At 48.1% G+C, this 20,038-nt stretch overlaps 1 protein-coding gene across 6 annotated transcripts in view; it reads right to left on the minus strand.

Annotated features, from left to right (window-relative positions):
• The window catches only part of LOC138771558 (uncharacterized), a 39,811-nt gene extending 20,057 nt beyond the window's left edge, over positions 1-19,754 (minus strand). For 5 of the 6 annotated variants that reach the window (XR_011359643.1, XM_069951382.1, XM_069951381.1 and 2 more), the window contains exons 1-2: positions 9,905-9,914; positions 9,684-9,808 (exon numbers count right to left, since the gene is read on the minus strand). Coding sequence is in view for 5 of the 6 variants with exons in the window: in XM_069951382.1 (XP_069807483.1) it covers positions 9,684-9,767 (84 nt within the window). In the remaining variant the exon portion in view is untranslated. Of the gene's footprint in view, positions 1-9,683; positions 9,809-9,904; positions 9,915-19,660 lie in introns of those variants that run through there. The other variant, XM_069951378.1, reaches the window with a different exon arrangement.
• Positions 19,755-20,038: the final 284 nt, after the last annotated feature.

Raw genomic sequence — 20,038 nt, forward strand, 5'->3', positions numbered from 1 at the left:
CTCTGCTCTATCTGTATGTGACACTGTAGACCACCAGCTCCTCCTCTCCATGCTCTGCTCTATCTGTATGTGACACTGTAGACCCACCAGCTCCTCCTCTCCATGCTCTGCTCTATCTGTATGTGACACTGTAGACCACCAGCTCCTCCTCTCCATGCTCTGCTCTATCTGTATGTGACACTGTAGACCACCAGCTCCTCCTCTCCATGCTCTGCTCTATCTGTATGTGACACTGTAGACCACCAGCTCCTCCTCTCCACGCTCCGCTCTATCGGCCTCAAGGACTCTGCTCTTTCCTGGTTCTCCTCCTATCTCTCCGACCGCTCCTTTAGCGTATCACTTTCTGGCTCCACCTCATCTTCTCTCCCCCTTACAGTCGGGGTTCCTCAGGGATCAGTCCTGGGTCCTCACCTTTTCTTACTTTACACTTTACCCATCGGACAAATCATCAGCAAGTTTGGTTTTCAGTACCATCTCTATGCTGATGATACCCAGCTACATACCTCCTCCCGTGATATCACCCCCGCTCTTCTACAGAACACCAGTAACTGTCTGTCTGCCGTCTCTAATGCTATGTCCTCCCTATTCCTAAAACTCAACCTTGCTAAGACTGAGCTGCTTGTCTTCCCTCCCTCTGCTAACCGCCCCCCACCTGACATCTCTGTCTGTGGTGCAACCATAACCCCTACACAACAAGCCCGCTGCCTTGGGGTTATATTTGACTCGGATCTGTCCTTCACTCCTCATATTAAATCTCTTTCACGTTCCTGTAATCTGCATCTAAAAAACATTTCTAAAATCCGTCCCTTCCTTCCTGTCGAATCTGCTAAAACTCTCATTGTCGCTCTTATTCATTCCCTTCTAGACTACTGCAATTCCTTACTAATCGGCCTTCCATCCTCTAAACTCTCCTCTCTCCAGTCCATTCTCAATACAGCGGCCAGGCTCATCTCCATGTCCAGCCGCTATACAGATGCCTCCCCCCTGTGCCAGTCACTACATTGGCTCCCTATTAAACACAGGATTCAATACAAACTCCTCCTGCTCACCCATAAAGCCCTCCAGTGTACTGCACCTCCCTATATCTCCTCCCTCATCTCTGTCTACTGCCCGTCCCTTACGCTCCTCTAACGACTTACGATTAACGTCCACCTTAATCCGCACCTCTCACTCCCGTCTCCAGGACTTCACCCGAGCTGCACCAGTTCTATGGAATGCATTACCCAAGACTGTCAGACTCACCTCCAATACACAAAGCTTCAAACGTGCCCTCAAAACTCATCTGTTCAAGCAGGCTTACCAGGTTCCCTAATTTTGACTGCTACCCTAAAACCCAACACCCCCCCCCCCCCTACACACACACACACACCAAGAATTTAAGCACTTAGACCTGTGCATGCAGGCATTGGCTGGTGACAGGTTCACCCACCCTTACTTGCACTGCCTTATTTATAAAGATGGCAGGACCACAAGAACAATGATGCACTTTGCCATTATGTCTCGCACCCCCTCCTGATAGTGTGTAAGCTCATGCATGCGAGCAGGGACCTCACTCCTCTTGTATGGATAACTATATGTATATCTCTGTAATGTCTGATTTCTGTCTATGTATGTACCCCCAGAATTGTTAAGTGCTGCGGAATCTGTTGGCGCTATATAGATAAAAATTATTATTATTATAAATTATTCCCTAATCTACAAAGCAGAAATCTGCAACATAAAATTCACAGTATAAAATCTGCAGCAAACACAGTACATGTGAATGTTCCCTTAAAGACAAAGCAGCATGTGCTACATTTAGGCTGGATGTCCCCAAAGTATCCAAAAAACAAAAACTCCAGTATTGCTGCATGGTATAGACCAGTCCCCATATGTATACTGCTAGTAGATGAATGGTGGTCTGCTCATCCTGAATGTGCAGGGTAGGAGGATGGAGATAGTAGGGAGCAGCTTTGTACCTAATGGGCCCCATGTCAGGTGCACCAAACTACCCCTGCTCGCTCAGAGACCTGTCAGGGCAAAAATGCCCTAATGTGGGTGGAGCCATATGCTACACCCAGGGCATGTGACTGTGCCAACATGTGATGTTCTTTTTGGGCCATTTTTTATGTGTATTTTTTTTACAACTTGGCCCCGGCTACAAGCTGCTGTAACAATCTCCCCGACTATTCCTTTTGGATGGAACCAGTTTGGAGTACAGTAAATGATAGGGTGACCATAGGGCATTGGAGAGGAATTGGACCGGGCAGTGGTCGCTTTTATTAGGGTGCTTACACCCCGACAGGTCCCTTAGCAAGCAGGGGTAGTTTGGTGCACCTGACATAGGGCCTATTAGGGACATGGGTGCTCCCTACTATCTCTATCCTCCTACCCTGCACATTCGGGATGAGCAGACTACCATTGATCTACAAGCAGTATACATATGGTGAGATCGTCATATACTTTAGTACAGGGGCGTTGCTAGGGTCCTAAAACATCCGGGGCATGGGCCCTCTGAGTGCCGTCATAAGCGGATAGTAATAATGCCCCCTGCTGAGTCCCCATATAGTAATAAGGCCTCCTGCTGTACCCTCCATATAGTAATAATGCCCCCTGCTGTGTCCCCATATAGTAATAAGGCCTTCTGCTGTACCCTCCATATAGTAATAATGCCCCCTCTGCTGTTAACCCACAATTAACCCGATCACCATCCCCACGCACACTACCCCACCTGACCCCCTTCACTAACACACTACCCCACCTGACCTCCTCCACACACTACCCCTCACATACACACTATGCCATTTGACCCCCCCACACACACACATAGTGCCCCTTATGATAGCTAATGCCCCCACAGTACCTCATATAGTAGCCAATCCCCCCACAGTGCCCCATATAGTAGCCAATCCCCCCACAGTGCCCCATATAGTAGCCAATCCCCCCACAGTGCCCCATATAGTAGCCAATCCCCCCATAGTGCCTGGTATAGTATCTAATCCCCCCAATAGTGGCCCATATAGTATCCAATACCCCCTTAGTGCCTATATAGTATCCAATACCCCCATTAGTGCCCCATATAGTAGCCAATCCCCCCACAGTGCCTCATATAGTAGCCAATCCCCCACAGTGCCCCATATAGTAGCCAATACCCCATAGTGCCTGGTATAGTATCTAATCCACCCATAGCGCCCGGTATAGTATCTAGTGCCCCATATAGTATCCACTACCCCGAATAGTTCCCCATATAGTATCCAATACCCCCCAATAGTGCCCCATATAGTAGCCAATACCCCCATAGTTCCCCATATAGTATCCAATCTCCCCAATAGTGCCCCATATAGTAGCCAATACCCCCATATAGTAGCCAATACCCCCATAATGCCCATATAGTATCCAGTACCCACCAATAGTGCCCCATTTAGTAGCCAATACCCCCCAATGGTGCCCCATATAGTATCTAATACCCCCCATATAGTAGCCAATACGCCCCAATAGTGCCTCATATAGTCACCCAATCCAGACCCTCCCCTCTGTGCAGTGCCCTACTATTGACACCAGCCCGGCCAGCGCACTTCCCCACCAGAAAAAAAACAAAAACAAAACCTCACCTGTCACCCGTTCCCAGCAGCTCCTCTCCCGGCAGCGCGCGGTCTTCTGTGATCTTCCGCTGCAGGCAGCATAGTACAGAGACGCTGCTTGGGTCGCTTGCCCCTGCAGCCTCTATAATTCATGATAGAGGCTGCCTGACACATCCGGTAGTGTCTCTTTACCATGCTGCCGGCACTGGAAGATCACAGGAGACCGCGGGCCGCTGGGAGAGGAGCTGCAGCACTGCCCGTTCCAAAAGTATCTAGCAGCGGGCGGCCTCCTTATGACAACGTGCCCGGACGTGCTCCTCCAATCCAATCAGCTCAGAGCGGGAGCTTGGGGCCGCTGCGGTGGGCCGTGGTGCACGCATCCAATCAACACATGCGCCACGGCCTGTCGCACCGGCCCCACGCTCCCGCTCTGTGCTGATTGGATTGGAGAAGCACGCTCGGGCAGGCAGTAGGTGAGGCGGAGGGGCAGTCGCGGCCATCAAAAGAGCCACATCTGGCCTGCAAGACCGGGGCAGCAAAGATCCGTGGCAGAAGCCTCAGTGTTAAACAGAGACTCTATGAGAGGGCTCACACGCTTCCTCTCTCCTCCGCTCTCCGCTCCAAGAATTGACATGTCAACGCCGCTTGACATTGAGGCAGGCGGCACCCTTACAGTTTGGGGTCTACAGTATAGCAGCTTTTTGCCAGTAATTGTATGTTACACCTAATAATAAATCAGAGTGCATTCTAATATATATATATATATATATATATATATATATATGTATATATACAGTGCCGGACTGGGTCCCTCCGCCTGCACACTGGCTGTCTGACAGCTGGGCCCCAGACAGTAATACAGTGCTGCTGTCATCACCTGACTAGGCCCCAGCCTCGGCCCCAGCCTCAGACGCAGCAGCACTGTATTACTCTCTGGGGGCCCTGCCCAACATTCTGTTTGTGGGGGACCGCGGCCGCCGGATCCACTTGAGGCCGCTCTGCCCCTTTAAATTACCCTCCAATAGGAGCAGACGTGCCGCGCGCAGGCACGTCTGCTAGAGCGTCCTCCTCCCAGTGACATCACTTCCTGGACGCACACCGGTGCAGAGGAACAAGGAGCGGAGGCCAGGAGGCCTGAAGAGGGAAGAAGCCCAGGACGCTGCATGGGACCGGAGCTCCAGGAGGGAGAGAGACTGCTGGGGATCGCTGTGAGAGGTGAGTAGGTTTTTATTATTTTGTTTTTAATTCTACATGGGGGATGCTGCACAGAGGGGCTATGTATTGGGGGATGCTGCACAGAGGGGCTATGTATTGGGGGATGCTGCACAGAGGGACTATGTATTGGGGAATGCTGCACAGAGGGGCTATGTATTGGGGGATGCTGCACAGAGGGGCTATGTATTGGGGGATGCTGCACAGAGGGGGGCTATGTATTGGGGAATGCTGCACAGAGGGGCTATGTATTGGAGGATGCTGCACAGAGGGGCTATGTATTGGGGGATGCTGCACAGAGGGGGCTATGTATTGGGGGATGCTGCACAGAGGGGCTATGTATTGGGGGATGCTGCACAGAGGGGGGCTATGTATTGGGGGATGCTGCACAGAGGGGCTATGTATTGGAGGGATGCTGCACAGAGGGGCTATGTATTGGGGGATGCTTCACAGAGGGGCTATGTATTGGGGGATGCTGCACAGAGGGGCTATGTATTGGGGGATGCTGCACAGAGGGGGGCTATGCATTGGGGGATGCTGCACAGAGGGGCTATGTATTGTGGGGGATGCTGCACAAAGGGGGGCTGCACAGAGGGGGGCTATGCATTGGGGATGCTGCACAGAGGGGTTATGTATTGGGGGATGCTGCACAGAGGGGGGCTATGTATTGGGGAATGCTGCACAGAGGGGGCTATGTATTGGGGGAATGCTGCACAGAGGGGCTATGTATTGGGGGAATGCTGCACAGAGGGGCTATGTATTGGGGAATGCTGCACAGAGGGGCTATGTATTGGGGGATGCTGCACAGAGGGGCTATGTATTGGGGGATGCTGCACAGAGGGGCTATGTTTTGGGGGATGCTGCACAGAGGGGCTATGTATTGGGGGATGCTGCACAGAGGGGCTATGTATTGGGGGATGCTGCACAGAGGGGCTATGTATTGGGGGATGCTGCACAGAGGGGCTATGTATTGGGGGATGCTGCACAGAGGGGCTATGTATTGGGGGATGCTGCACAGAGGGGCTATGTATTGGGGGATGCTGCACAGAGGGGGCTATGTATTGGGGGATGCTGCACAGAGGGGCTATGTATTGGGGGATGCTGCACAGAGGGGCTATGTATTGGGGGGATGCTGCACAGAGGGGGCTATGTATTGGGGGATGCTGCACAGAGGGGCTATGTATTGGGGGATGCTGCACAGAGGGGCTATGTATTGGGGGGATGCTGCACAGAGGGGCTATGTATTGGGGGGATGCTGCACAGAGGGGCTATGTATTGGGGGGATGCTGCACAGAGGGGCTATGTATTGGGGGATGCTGCACAGAGGGGCTATGTATTGGGGGATGCTGCACAGAGGGGCTATGTATTGGGGGGATGCTGCACAGAGGGGCTATGTATTGGGGGATGCTGCACAGAGGGGCTATGTATTGGGGGATGCTGCACAGAGGGGCTATGTATTGGGGGATGCTGCACAGAGGGGCTATGTATTGGGGGATGCTGCACAGAGGGGCTATGTATTGGGGGATGCTGCACAGAGGGGCTATGTATTGGGGGATGCTGCACAGAGGGGCTATGTATTGGGGGGATGCTGCACAGAGGGGCTATGTATTGGGGGATGCTGCACAGAGGGGCTATGTATTGGGGGATGCTGCACAGAGGGGGCTATGTATTGGGGGATGCTGCACAGAGGGGCTATGTATTGGGGGGATGCTGCACAGAGGGGGCTATGTATTGGGGGATGCTGCACAGAGGGGCTATGTATTGTGGGGATGCTGCACAGAGGGGCTATGTATTGGGGGATGCTGCACAGAGGGGGTTATGTATTGGGGGATGCTGCACAGAGAGGGGCTATGTATTGGGGGATGCTGCACAGAGGGGCTATGTACTGGGGGATGCTGCACAGAGGGGCTATGTATTGGGGGATGCTGCACAGAGGGGCTATGTATTGGAGGATTCTGCACAGAGGGGGCTATGTATTGGGGGGATGCTGCACAGAGGGGGCTATGTATTGGAGGATGCTGCACAGAGGGGCTATGTATTGGGGGGATGCTGCACAGTGTGGCTATATTTTGGGGGATGCTGCACAGAGGGGGCTATGTATTGGGGGATGCTGCACAGAGGGGTTATGTATTGTGGGGGAATGCTGCACAGAGGGGGGCTATGTATTGGGGGATGCTGCACAGAGGGGCTATGTATTGGGGGATGCTGCACAGAGGGGGGCTATGTATTGGGGGATGCTGCACAGAGGGGCTATGTATTGGGGGATGCTGCACAGAGGGGCTCTATTTTGGGGGATGCTGCACAGAGGGGGCTATGTATTGGGGGATGCTGCACAGAGGGGCTATGTATTGGAGGATGCTGCACAGAGGGGGGCTATGTATTGGGGGACGCTGCACAGAGGGGTTATGTATTGGGGGATGCTGCACAGAGGGGCTATGTATTGGGGGATGCTGCGCAGAGGGGCTATGTATTGGGGGGATGCTGCACAGAGGGGGCTATGTATTGGGGGATGCTGCGCAGAGGGGTTATATATTGGGGGATGCTGCACAGAGGGGCTATATTTTGGGGGATGCTGCACAGAGGGGGTAATGTATTGGGGGGATGCTGCACAGAGGGGGCTATGCATTCTGATCTCCCATACAGCATCCAGTGTACAATACACCTAAGATCCTCCAACTATAACAGCTGGAGACACTACAACTCCCAACATTTACTGACAGTCTACAGCTCTTAGAATATGTTGGGATTTGTAGTACAGTGAATAGACAATCCTATGATAACAACTGGCGCTGTAGAGATTTATCGCTGGACCTTCAGGATCCTCTACATAGCAATTATTTTTAAAGGGTCATCCTCTCAGAAACTACAACTCTCATTATACCCTGAGAGATTTAGTGTAGGGTATTCTGAGAGTTCTAGTTCGACTGAAAACATGTTATTCATTAGGAAGTTGTCACAGATACTGATGAATCAAGGAAAGGGTCGGGTCAGCATGTCCTGTCTCACTGGATTTTTATTGGTGGGCCCCAAGGATCATTTCCTCTGGTGGGCCCCAGGTACCCCAGTCCGACACTGTGTATATATATATATATATATATATATATATATATATATATATATGTTTATTTATTTTTATTTAAAGGAGTACTCCAGTCATCATGCAAAAAATAAAATTTATTCTTAGAACGTATCTAGCAGACAATACACAGAACCCTGCTGACATGGTCATTTTTGTAATTACATATCAATAAATAGTTGTACCATGCCGGGTTTGTTACATCGCGCTCTCCTCCAGTGCTCTCCTCCATTTGCGGCAAATCCGGAGCTCCATGCAGTCTCACACACGGAGAGTGACCGGCACAGTTCCTCACCGCTCACAGCTCGGCCGCTATGGAGGATGACCGGGCTGCTGTGCACTGCGGGGGTCCATAGCTGTGCTGCTTGACAACGTCCCGGCTCTACAAGCAGATGGGGAAGCCTGTCATGGAATCCTCCCCCCCCCCCCCCATTACAATGCGGAGGAGATGCTGCCGTGCGAGTGGTGGGGGGAGGATTCCACTACAGGCTTCCCCATCTGCCCGTATAGCCGGGACAATGTACAGCAGTCGTTGTGCCTTCCCTTCCATAGGCCATCCTCAGAACATTGTGCAAGAGCAGCGGTGGCCCCGTTCATCCATAGGGCACCTCCCCCTTGACAAACCCGAGCGACATGTCAGCGGTGCTGTATGATGGGGGATTACACTCCAGGCTTCCCTGTCTGCCTGTAGAGCCCCTAGAGGGACAATGTCCAGCGGCACCCCTCTTGTATGTCAGCATCTCAGTGGCTGTGTAATGGGGGGGGGGGATATCACTGCAGGCTTCCCTGCCACCCCCTCTGTGACTCCCCAGCTGTTAAATTCTTTATTTAGAGAAACAGCAGGGAAACACAACAACACTCCAGTGCGCCAGTACACATAGCAAGTTGCGCACCAAAATAACACAGGAGCAGCTGTGTACAACTCCCATTATGCCCTGGTGACATTACATGACGGGAGTTGTAGTGATGCAACTTGGAGAGCTCCAGATTGCAGAACTACAACTCCCATCTTGTACCATCACCACAATGAGGATGGGGCTTGTAGTTATGCAACCAGGAGAACTCCAAGTTGGAAAACTACAACTCCCATAAAGTGTTGTCCCCACACAATGATTATGGGAGTTGTAGTTCTACAACCTAGAGCATTCCTGGTTGCATAATTACAACTCCCATCTTGTACCATCACCACAACATGAGGATGGGGCTTGTAGTTATGCAACCAGGAGAGCTTCAGGTTGCAGAACTACAAATCCCATACTGTACCATATATATTATAATTATTTTTTATTATTTGACCTTAGAGATCACACTGTAGGCCCTGATCCAGTGATAGCATTGTCACATATTACTGCACATCTGGATAAAGTCTTAGGCCAGGCCCATGGCTTATGTGTGCTATGTGATTTCTCCCTCTACCTTATAGGAGTATATTCCTTCCTATGTCCGCAGAGGTGCTGGAGATCACATAACACACACAGTGCATGAGCCCGGCCATAGACCACAGCCACCACCCAGCAGTTATCATGGCCCAACTAAGCCCCGCCCCCTGCATGGAACATGGCAAAATGGCAGTTGGAAATGGCTGAACATGGGGAATAAGTAACAGGGTGTAAGGTATTTATAGCTCCCCATTCTACACATCTCCTCCCATCACCACTGTCTCCTATGGGGGGGGGGCACCTATGTGATCATGTGACCAGGGAGGAGTATCTACAGGTACAGATACTCCTGGACAGGACACCCCACTATGTACACAACCCCATCTCTATACAAACATCCCACAGTGTATCCTATCTGCTATACCCTGCTATACTGGATGGGGAATTCTCACTCACATGTTCCTCGTAGACAACGGGAAAGTCTGTATCCTCCACGAACTGGTCCTCCTCGCTGTAGATGATGTTCAGCTCTTCCTCCATGACTATAAGTCTTCTCCTGTCGTCAATCTCTCACAAATCGCCTATGTGTGTGAGAAAATAAAAGATTACATGGAGAAAACTGATTAAAAATAGAAAATAACAAAAAATACCAGGAGCCAATGGATATGCATACTTACAGTCCAACTACTAATAAAGCTCTGAAGGGTCCAGTTTGTAAACAAATGACATCATGATTTTCAATAATCTTTATTTAAACATCTTAATACAAACACTTGTACTAACCATACAATGAACAGTCGGCCATTGGCAGGAATTAGGGTGAATAAAATCTTGGTCTATGCGCTCGGCTGTAGTATTTTCTTATGATTTATACTGATATTTGATAATGTTGCTCAATAAATAAAAAAAAATACATTTGATAAAAGGTTGCATTCCCTTCCTATAAGAATAGTTTTTCCCATATAATTACTATTTTATTCATAGTTTTATATAAGGGTAATAAGTGATTATTATTACATATCTGCCGCTTCTTTCCCGCCTGCTGTGCCTGTGTAGGGTTCAGGTCTCTTTTGGGGTTTAGTGTTTATGTTCATCTTGACTATTGTGCACAGTTTGCCATAGGCGGCCATTATAACAAATATGTGTATGGAGAAGTCCAGTCTCCTACACTCAATACACTTCAGCCTGTGACAATATGGGGCATTGCATCTGGTTACAGGGCGCATAGCTAACTACTATTGTTATTGTATATGGCGACAGAGAGCCTCTCTAGCTACATAGGGCATTGTTTCTGGCTTCAGGGGCCACTGTATCTGGGTATAGGGGCCATAATGTATATGGTTAAAGGAGACATTGGGCGACATGTATCATTACAAAAATGCGTATTTTTCGGCGGAAATGGGCGATTTGCGAATATTTTATTTGCAAAACGGCCACTTGCGAATAAAATATTTGCAAATCGCCCCTTTCCACTGGGTACGCCGGGGGGGGGCGGGGAGGGGGGTGTGGAGGGGGCAGAACTGGGGGCGCGGTTTATCATTTTTAACACTAAAAGATACGCCGAAAACCTACTTCACCTTTCAGGTGGCGTAAGTTTTCGGCTGTGTGCACCAACGCGCACGGGATTTATGTAGAGGCGGTCCACCTCTACATAAATCTCCGTAGCGCCGGAGATGCGGGGACATTTATAAGTCCGGCGTAAAAAACGCTGGACTTAATAAATGTCCCCCATTGTGTTTTGTTATGGGGGGCGTATCTAGTGGTAAGGGTCATTCCAACTGGGGCACATTGTATCTGGCTATAGCAGACATGGAATTTGATCCAGGTAGTATATCTAGTAACAAGGGATATTGTATCTGGTTATAGGGGCATTGTATCTAGTTATAGGGGTATTGTATCTGGTTATAGGGGTATTGTATCTGGTTATAGGGGCATTGTATCTGGTTATAGGGGCATTGTATCTGGTTATAGGGGTATTGTATCTGGTTATATGGGTATTGTATCTGGTTATAGAGGTATTGTATCTGGTTATAGAGGTATTGTATCTAGTTATAGGGGCATTGTATCTGGTTATAGGGGCATTGTATCTGGTTATAGGGGCATTGTATCTGGTTATAGGGGCATTGTATCTGGTTATAGGGGTATTGTATCTGGTTATAGGGGCATTGTATCTGGTTATAGGGGCATTGTATCTGGTTATAGGGGTATTGTATCTGGTTATAGGGGCATTGTATCTGGTTATAGGGGCATTGTATCTGGTTATAGGGGCATTGTATCTGGTTATAGGGGTATTGTATCTGGTTATAGGGGCATTGTATCTGGTTATAGGGGTATTGTATCTGGGGAAGGGGCATTACTAATGGCTACAGGGCTCCATATTAATGGGGAAGGGGCATTACTAATGGCTACAGGGCTCCATATTACTGGGGAAGGGGCATTACTAATGGCTACAGGGCTCCATATTACTGGGGAAGGGGCATTACTAATGGCTACAGGGCTCCATATTACTGGGGAAGGGGCATTACTAATGGCTACAGGGGGCACTGTTACTGGGGGAGGGGCATTACTAATGGCTACAGGGGGCACTGTTACTGGGGGAGGGGCCTTACTAATGGCTACAGGGGACACTAATATTTGAGAAGGAAGCATAATAACTGGGACATACAGGTCAGTCACATTGTTATTGAGGGATCTGATCTGGAAAGGAGCTGCTGACAGAGCCTATGGCTGCAGTGGGATCTTAGTCCTTGGGGTCTCATTGAGTAAATCATATCACTTGGGGGTACTCTTCTTCCTTCTCTAATACCTGACCCTCTGCATCTCTTTCCTTCTGCCTAAATTCCTTTTTCCTTTTGTCTATTCCTATTTTAAGGATTCTCCTTAAGTGTTAGCGTCATCTCAAACTATACAGTCTGTAGCTGTATTTCAGTTTTTCTCCAAGATCTCAAGCATTCGATATAAGTATTCAGCAGGACTCGCTTAGATGATTCTATACTGAAGTTCTAGTATTTTCTTAAAGGGGTTGTCCAGCAAAAATCTTTTTCTTTCATATCAACTGGTGTCAGAAAGTTATATAGATTTGTAATTTACCTCTATCAAAAAATCTCAAGTCTTCTCATACTTAGCTGATACTTAGCTGATACTTAACTCATTAGCTGCTGTATGTCCTGCAGGAAATGTTTTATTTTCAGACTGAGGCAGTGCTCTCTGCTGACATCTCTGGCCGAGACAGGAACTGTCCAGTGCAGGAGAGGTTTTCTATGGGGATTCATAGAAAACCGAGAGAGAGAGTTCCTGTCTTGGCCAGAGAGGACAGCAGAGAGCATTGTGTCAATCTGAAAATAAAACAACAATTCCTGCAGGACATACAGCAACTAATAAGTATAGAAAGACTTGAGATTTTTTAAAAGAAGTAAATTACAAATCTGTATAACTTTATGACCTCAGTTGATTTTCGCAGGATAACCCCTTTAAACCTTTAGAGATTGTGCCACACAATTCTGCCTGTAAACAGGCCCACTTATATACGTGTATAGCACAGTTCTATTGCTCACCTAGGCCCACCTAGATGGTTGTATGGCCTGACTCTAATATTTCCATAGGCCCACCCAGATGATCACAGAGCACAGCTCCAACAATCACCTAGGCCGAACTAGAGGGCTAAATAGCACAGTTCCCACTTTCATCTCGGCAATCATAGATAGTTATAGTTACTGTTTCAGTGTTAACCTAGGCCTACTTACATGATTATATAAGTCAGCTCCAATATTTGCCCAGTCCCACCCAGGTGAACATATAGCACAGCTCCAACAATCACCTAGACCCCTTCAGATAATTCTAAACCACCCTTAGTACCCATTTACACAGAAAGATTATCTGCCAGATTATCTGCTAAAGATTTGAAGCCAAAGACAGGAATGGATTTGAAAAAAGGAGAAATCTCAGGCTTTCCTTTATGACCTGATCTCTGTTTATAGTCTGTTTCTGGCTTTGGCTTCAAATCTTTGTCAGATAATCTGTCAGATAATCTTTCTGTGTAAATGGACCCCTGCAATGTTCACCCAAGCCCACCCAGGGTACTTCTCCTCCCCTGGACCATTTCTTTCCCTAATATTGCCCTCTTAAGGGGGGGAGCTCCCTGCAATACCTTTTTTCCCACCAGAATAGACACAATTTCTTCCCAATATTTTCTCAGTTGGGCACATGCCCAGAAGAAATGTAACATATATAATCCGTCTTCCCCTTGTAGTGTTTGGATTTTAATAATACCGTCACTCTGTGCAACCTCAGAGTCTTTTATCCTTTTGTCAGCATGTTTCAATTGAAAATAAGTGCAGATCGGTCAGGGTCCGGCTGCTGAGAACCCAAGGGGCTGGCGCCAGACCAAAATGATAGTTACACTTTAAGACTACCCTCCATGAATAAATCCATTACTGTATAACCTTTCTCCTTACGGAATCCCTGATTTGATAGTTTTAGAAACTCTGGAAAATTTCTAAACTTCCATGAATCCTGCAAATTCTTTTTGTTTGTGAGTAAGGAGACCTAACCAATCCTTCGCATTCCATATTATTCTTACTCCACCTCATTTTAATTTGACAAATAATTTTTTTCTCCTTCTTCCTTAGAAAAAGTTTTTATCTATTCTGAATCTTTGTGGCTAGGCTACTTGACACTCTAAGGGTGCCCTTACACATAGGTTTTTTTGGGCGTCAATGTGATGCATAGCATTTTTGCCTTTCAGTGTGAAAGTCTTTGAGACTTTGGCCGTTATTCGGGTCTGCATTTTTCCCCGAAGTTTGTATTCAGGTCAAGATGTTGACTTATCAGCAGCTAAGTGCTACTTTACCCACTGATTGGCTGAAACCAGCTCTCAGGGTATGCTGGGAGTTGTAGTCTCTGAGAGAACAACACTTTAATAAATCAGTGTGTGCAGAGTCTCCTAGTGGCTGCAATCTGTGGGTGACAAGCATCAGCCCTGAAGGTCCAGCAATACATCTGTCTACAGCGGTAGTTATCAGAGGATTGTACTACTGTACTACAACTCCCAGCATATCCTGAGGGCTGCAGACTGTCAGTACATGCTGGGAGTTGTAGTGCCTGCAACAGTTGTAGTTGGGTCCTATACACTGGATGCTTTGTGGCATATAAGAATACATAGATCTGTGGGGGCTCAGTGTAGGGAAGTGACCCCAGAACATCACTAATAGGGTAGGGGTAGATGTTTTTGTTCTTTCCCCTATTAGTGCTGTTCTGGGGTCTCTCCTCTACACTGAGCCCCCACAGATCTATGTATTCTTATATGCCACAAAGCATCCAGTGTATGATGCACCTAGGACCCAACTACAACAGCTACAGGCACTACAACTCCCAGCATTTACTTACAGTCTGCAGCCCTCAGGATATATGCTGGGAGTTGTAGTACTTGCAGCTCTTGTAGTTGGGTCCTAGTTTAAAAGTTTGCGCTAGTGTACTGTAGTGACCGCGGGGCTGTGTCAGTACACTACTGCAATCCAGTGGTGTAGCTATAGGGGTCGCATCGGTCACCAGGGGGAGAATCTGGGGAGGCAGGGGGAGCAGCTGGGGAGCAGGGTTAACAGCTGTGGGGCAGAGGGAGCAGCTGGGGGGCAGGGGGAGCAGCTGAGGTGGCACGGGGAGTAGATGGGGGCAGGAGGAGCAGCTGGGATGAAAGGGGCAGGGGGAACAGCTGGGGGGCAGTGGCAGAAGATGGGGGAAGGGGGAGCAACTGTGGGGCAGAGGGATCAGCTGGGGTAAGGGGGAGCAGCTGGGGTGGCAGAGGGAGAAGATTTGGGGCAGGGGGAGCAGCTAGGGTGGCAGGGGGAGTAGATGGGACAGGAGGAGCATTTGGGGTGACAGGGGCAGCAACTGGAGTGGCAGTGGTAGTAGATGGGGGCAGAAGGAGCAGCTTGGGTGACAGGCAGGGGGAGCAGATTGGGGCAGCTGGGGTGACAGGGAGAAGATGGGGGCAGCTGGGGTGGCAGAGGAGAAGATGGAGTGGCAGGGGGAGAAGATGGGGGGCAGGGGAGCAGCTGGGGTGGCAGGGGGAGAAGATGGGGGCAGGGGGAGCACAGACAGCCTCTATTACAGGCCAGAAGCTCACAGCTACAGCCTCACGGTACCCGAACTTCTCTCCTGCTTGAGAATTTCGGGACCGCAGGGCTGCAGCTGTGAGCTTCCGGCCTGTGATAGATCCTGGGCCTATGGCGGCAGGGGTTCTAAATATTTTTTTAATAAAAAAACATTTGCTTCCCTGCGGGTGCCGCCTCCCGCAAAGCGCCGCCCTAGGCACCGAACCATGGGTGCCTAGTGGCAAATACGGCCCTGTATGTACACAGTGACCCCAGCAGCAGAATAGTGAGTGCTGCTCTGGAGTATAATACAGGATGTAACTCAGAATCAGTACAGGATAAGTAATGTAATTTATGTACACAGTGACCCCACCATCAGAATAGTGAGTGCTGGCGTGGAGTATAATACAGGATGTAACTCAGAATCAGTACAGGATAAGTAATGTAATGTATATACACAGCGACCCCCATTAGCAGAATAGTGAGTGCAGCTCTGCAGTATAATACAGGATGTAACTCAGGATCAGTACAGGATCAGTAATGTAATGTATGTACACAGTGACCCCACCAGCAGAATAGTGAGTGCAGCTCTGGAGTATAATACAGGATGTAACTCAGGATCAGTACAGGATAAGTAATGTATGTACATAGTGACCCCACCAGCAGAATAGTGAGTGCAGCTCTGCAGTATAATACAGGATGTAACTCAGTTTCTCCAATTATTTTCTCTATATTATCTATATTTAATCTGTGCAATGCTAAATAGGGATAAAAGAAGTTCTATGCAGCCTTATAGCTGTATAGCACATCTGGAGTAATACTACTGTAGTGTAGGACCATGCTGGGACATCTCATTACTCATGTATAAATAATGAGCGGCTTCCACACAACCTCGGATGTAACAGACCCAGAAATGTTATTAACGAATTAAAATCAATCAGGGCACATTTTCGTCTGTGGAAGGGGAACGCACGCCGAGGGCCGGTGGGCCACCAGCCAATATCTTCCATGCCTTGCAGAATCACTAAGTCACATAGCATAAAGCAGGAGACATAACACAGCTTGGGAAACATTTCAAGTATTACATGTCATAGAAAGCTATGCTGTGACCTTGTCTGAGCAACAACATTCAAGGACGAGTCTTCTGATATTAGAGAAGGTGTCTAAGGGAACACAATGCGGTCCCTACTAGGACAGGTTCATGTCATTGCAGCCCTCTACACTGGGACAGGATCATCCCCCCTGACTTATTTCTTAATGTTAATACAGATGAGACATCCAGAGCAGTCTCCTACTATTCATATAAAGAGTGGTCCTGACTCTAACTTCTCATATCTTCCTTTATTTGGCTTACAGCTCTAAATTTTCTGCAACAATAAAATTCTTATCATCTGCGGCCACCACTAGGGGGCACTAACTGAAGACACATCATGACTGATAATAATAGTGATCATACATTTGTATACAGTGAGCTCACAAACCTACAATCTTACGGTTGGGGTCTATTCACATAGATACAGTCATATGAGACAATAGTGAGTGCAGCTGTGCAGTATAATACAGGATGTAACTGTGATCAATTGTTGCATTTTTGGTAATATTTTTAAATTTTAATGTAATAAAATGCACAAATGTGAACAGAGAGCGATAGTTTTAGTGGCTGGAGGACAGTGATCCTGCAGAGTCCTGAGATGTGAGTAAGACCTGATTTCAGCACCAGCTCTCCGGACAGCTCCAAGTGCTGAATCCCTATAGAGAAGCAGAGTAGCAGAGATTTATAACTACAGGCTCATCGGGAGGTACTACAAGGCTCAGCATACCTTCTGCCAGGAAATATCAGGTCGCTCCCTGGTCCTAAAAGGATTTATCCTCTTCCCATAGTGAATCCTGGTGCCATCTATACCCCAGGAAAGGGATGAGCACACACCCGGCTGTCCACATAATGGAGAACCTGACCCATCAGACCAGTCACCTTCTTCTATTGCTCCATGTTCAGTTCTCCATTACAGACACTACTGGGGGGGACAGGGACTACTGGGGTATGACTGGTCTGCAGGGCCTCATACATCTCATGTGTGATCTGACTCCTTTCCACCATAACCAGCAGGAATAATTTTTGTTTACAGGATGTAACTCAGGATTAGTACAGGATCAGTAATGTCATTTATGTACACAGTGACCCCACCAGCAGAATAGAGAGTGCAGCTCTGGGGTATGATACAGGATGCAACTCAAGATGAGTATAGGATCAGTTATGTAATGTATGTACACAGCATAGGACTGCCCCGGTATGAGGCCACCGTAACGTGGTGGGGTAGTTTACACCATTTTCAAGTGGTAACCAAGAGCCTCATTATTTTTGTGGAAGTTTTTTTGGCAGTTGGGGGGGGGGGGCTGCTTTTAACTATTTCCATGTTTGTAGTGGGTCTGTATCTTGCCATTGCGGTGAGCTGTTGCATTTTTCTATGTTTTTGTGTGTTATGTACACAGTGACCCCATCAGCAGAATAGTGAGTGCAGCTCTGGGGTATAATACAGGATATAACTCGGGATCAGTACAGGATAAGTAATTTAATGTAAGTACACAGTGACCTCGCCAGCAGAATAGTGAGTGCAGCTCTGCAGTATAAAGCCATGTTCACACCCTGGAACAGACTAGCCGTTCCCTGACCCGGTCAGTCTCTAAAAAAAAGATCTTTGGCGCCGCAGCGTTCTGATGCAGGCGCATCCATGTGCGCCCGCATCAGAACTCCCCACAGCACACAATGAAACTTCGGCCGGGGCCGCTCGCTTCATTTAGTGAACTGATATGGCTGAATAGTGGCCGCAGAAAACTGACATGTCAGTTCTTTGCAGCGCTGCAGGGTATCCCAGCTGAATCGTATACTATGGGGGAGATTTATGAAAGGATGTAAATATACACCTGGTGTAAACCGTCCACAGCAGCCAATCACAGCTCCTCTTCTATTTTACCAGTGCTGAAAGCTGAGCTGTGATTGGTTGCTGTGGGCAGTTTACACCAGGTGTATATTTACACCCTTTCATAAATCTCCCCCTATGTGTATATGCTCCAGCCGAGATCCCATAGAAGAAAAGGCAACGTATGTTTCCGTACAAAGTACGGCCGTTGTTGCCGATTTCAACAACTGCCGTACTTTTACGGAAACATCCTTTGTGTGAACATAGCCTAATACAGGACGTAACTCAGGATCAGTACAGGATAAGTAATGCATGTACACAGTGACCTCACCAGCAGAATAGTGAGTGCAGCTCTGGAATATAATACAGGATGTAGCTCAGGATCTGTACAGGATCAGTAATGTAATGTATGTACACAGTGACCCCACCAGCAGAATAGTGAGTGCAGCTCTGGAGTATATTACACCTTTGTTCATAGGCTGAGCCTAGTGTTGCAGTTAAGCCCCATTTGACACTACAGATGACATGTAAGTTATCTCTTCTGCTTGGAGCATACAAGTCTCTGTTACAGGTGAATGTGGGTCATCAGCTGTGGCCGCTCTCAGCCTCTTAGCCCTATTACACGGGACGATTATCGTGCGAAAAATCGTTAAATCGTTCGAATTTAAACAATAATCGTTCTGTGTAATTGCAGGCAACGATCGAAAAATCATTTGTATGTCGTTAATCGTTGATTTAGATCTAAACCTAAAATTATCGTTAATTGTTCGCTAATCGTTCGCTGTAATTCCACGTTCGTTCGCTCAAGTTCCGCATTTTTTCACTAATCATTCACTGTAATTGTACATTGTTCATTGTTTTTCTGGGATCAGAAGGAATAAACGATCATAGTAACGATCGCAATAACGTGTGGTGAACAATTTCAGGTTAACGATAAACATATATCTCGTTTGCGATCGTTAATTGTTAATCTTTAAAAATCGCTCAGTGTACACCTCTAGGATGAGATGTGACAAGTTCAATGTAGCTGCAGGATCAATACTTCCCATCCTCGTCTTTAATAAGTAATGGTGCGGGGGCGCCTGGAAAGATGCCCTTAGGCGACTGCCCACATGGCCACCGCTCCAGCACGGGCTCACCGGGAAATAAAGGATCCGGTTTTATCTTCTATATTTAATTGTGTAAAATAAAATCTGTGCAGTGTCTCCTTGGAGAAAACGATTCAGCACATTTACATCTCACCTTGTTTCCAGGCTGAAAATAACCCAAAAAAGAAGGTGAAAATATACAGGATATGAATGAGGGCACCCAGCTTTCCCAGAACCCTGCAGCCCAGGGATTGTATAGTCATTGTAGGAGTCTGGGAAAGCTGGGCGACAAAGCATGAAGGAGCTGTAGTCAGGGCCAGCGTCAGCACAGGGCTTACCTGGGCAAGTGCCGGGGCCCAAAGCATCTCTAGGGGCCCAGAGAGGGAGAGGGGCCCGGTTTTCTGATGTTCGGCCCGCTCACTGCAGTCCAGGGTGTGCACTGAACATCAGAAGACACAGGAGACGGAGCAGGACCTGCACAGAGAGAGAAAAGGGTGAAGGACCTGATCACATGACCTTAAGGTCCTCAACCTCTCAGTGTGGAGAGCAGCCCGACAGAGAGGAAGAGGGAGAAGACTGAGCTGTAACTGCTGTGTGTCAGTGTCCGAGTGTGTCAGTCAGTCGATCAGTATCTAGGTCAATAATGTATGTTTGTATATGTTAGTGGTGTCTCACGTTATTGTGCATAGTGTGTAAATGAGGGGCCCGCTGAGGCT

This window comes from Dendropsophus ebraccatus, chromosome 13 (genome assembly GCF_027789765.1).
Source record: "Dendropsophus ebraccatus isolate aDenEbr1 chromosome 13, aDenEbr1.pat, whole genome shotgun sequence".
NCBI classification, from domain to species: Eukaryota; Metazoa; Chordata; class Amphibia; order Anura; family Hylidae; genus Dendropsophus; species Dendropsophus ebraccatus.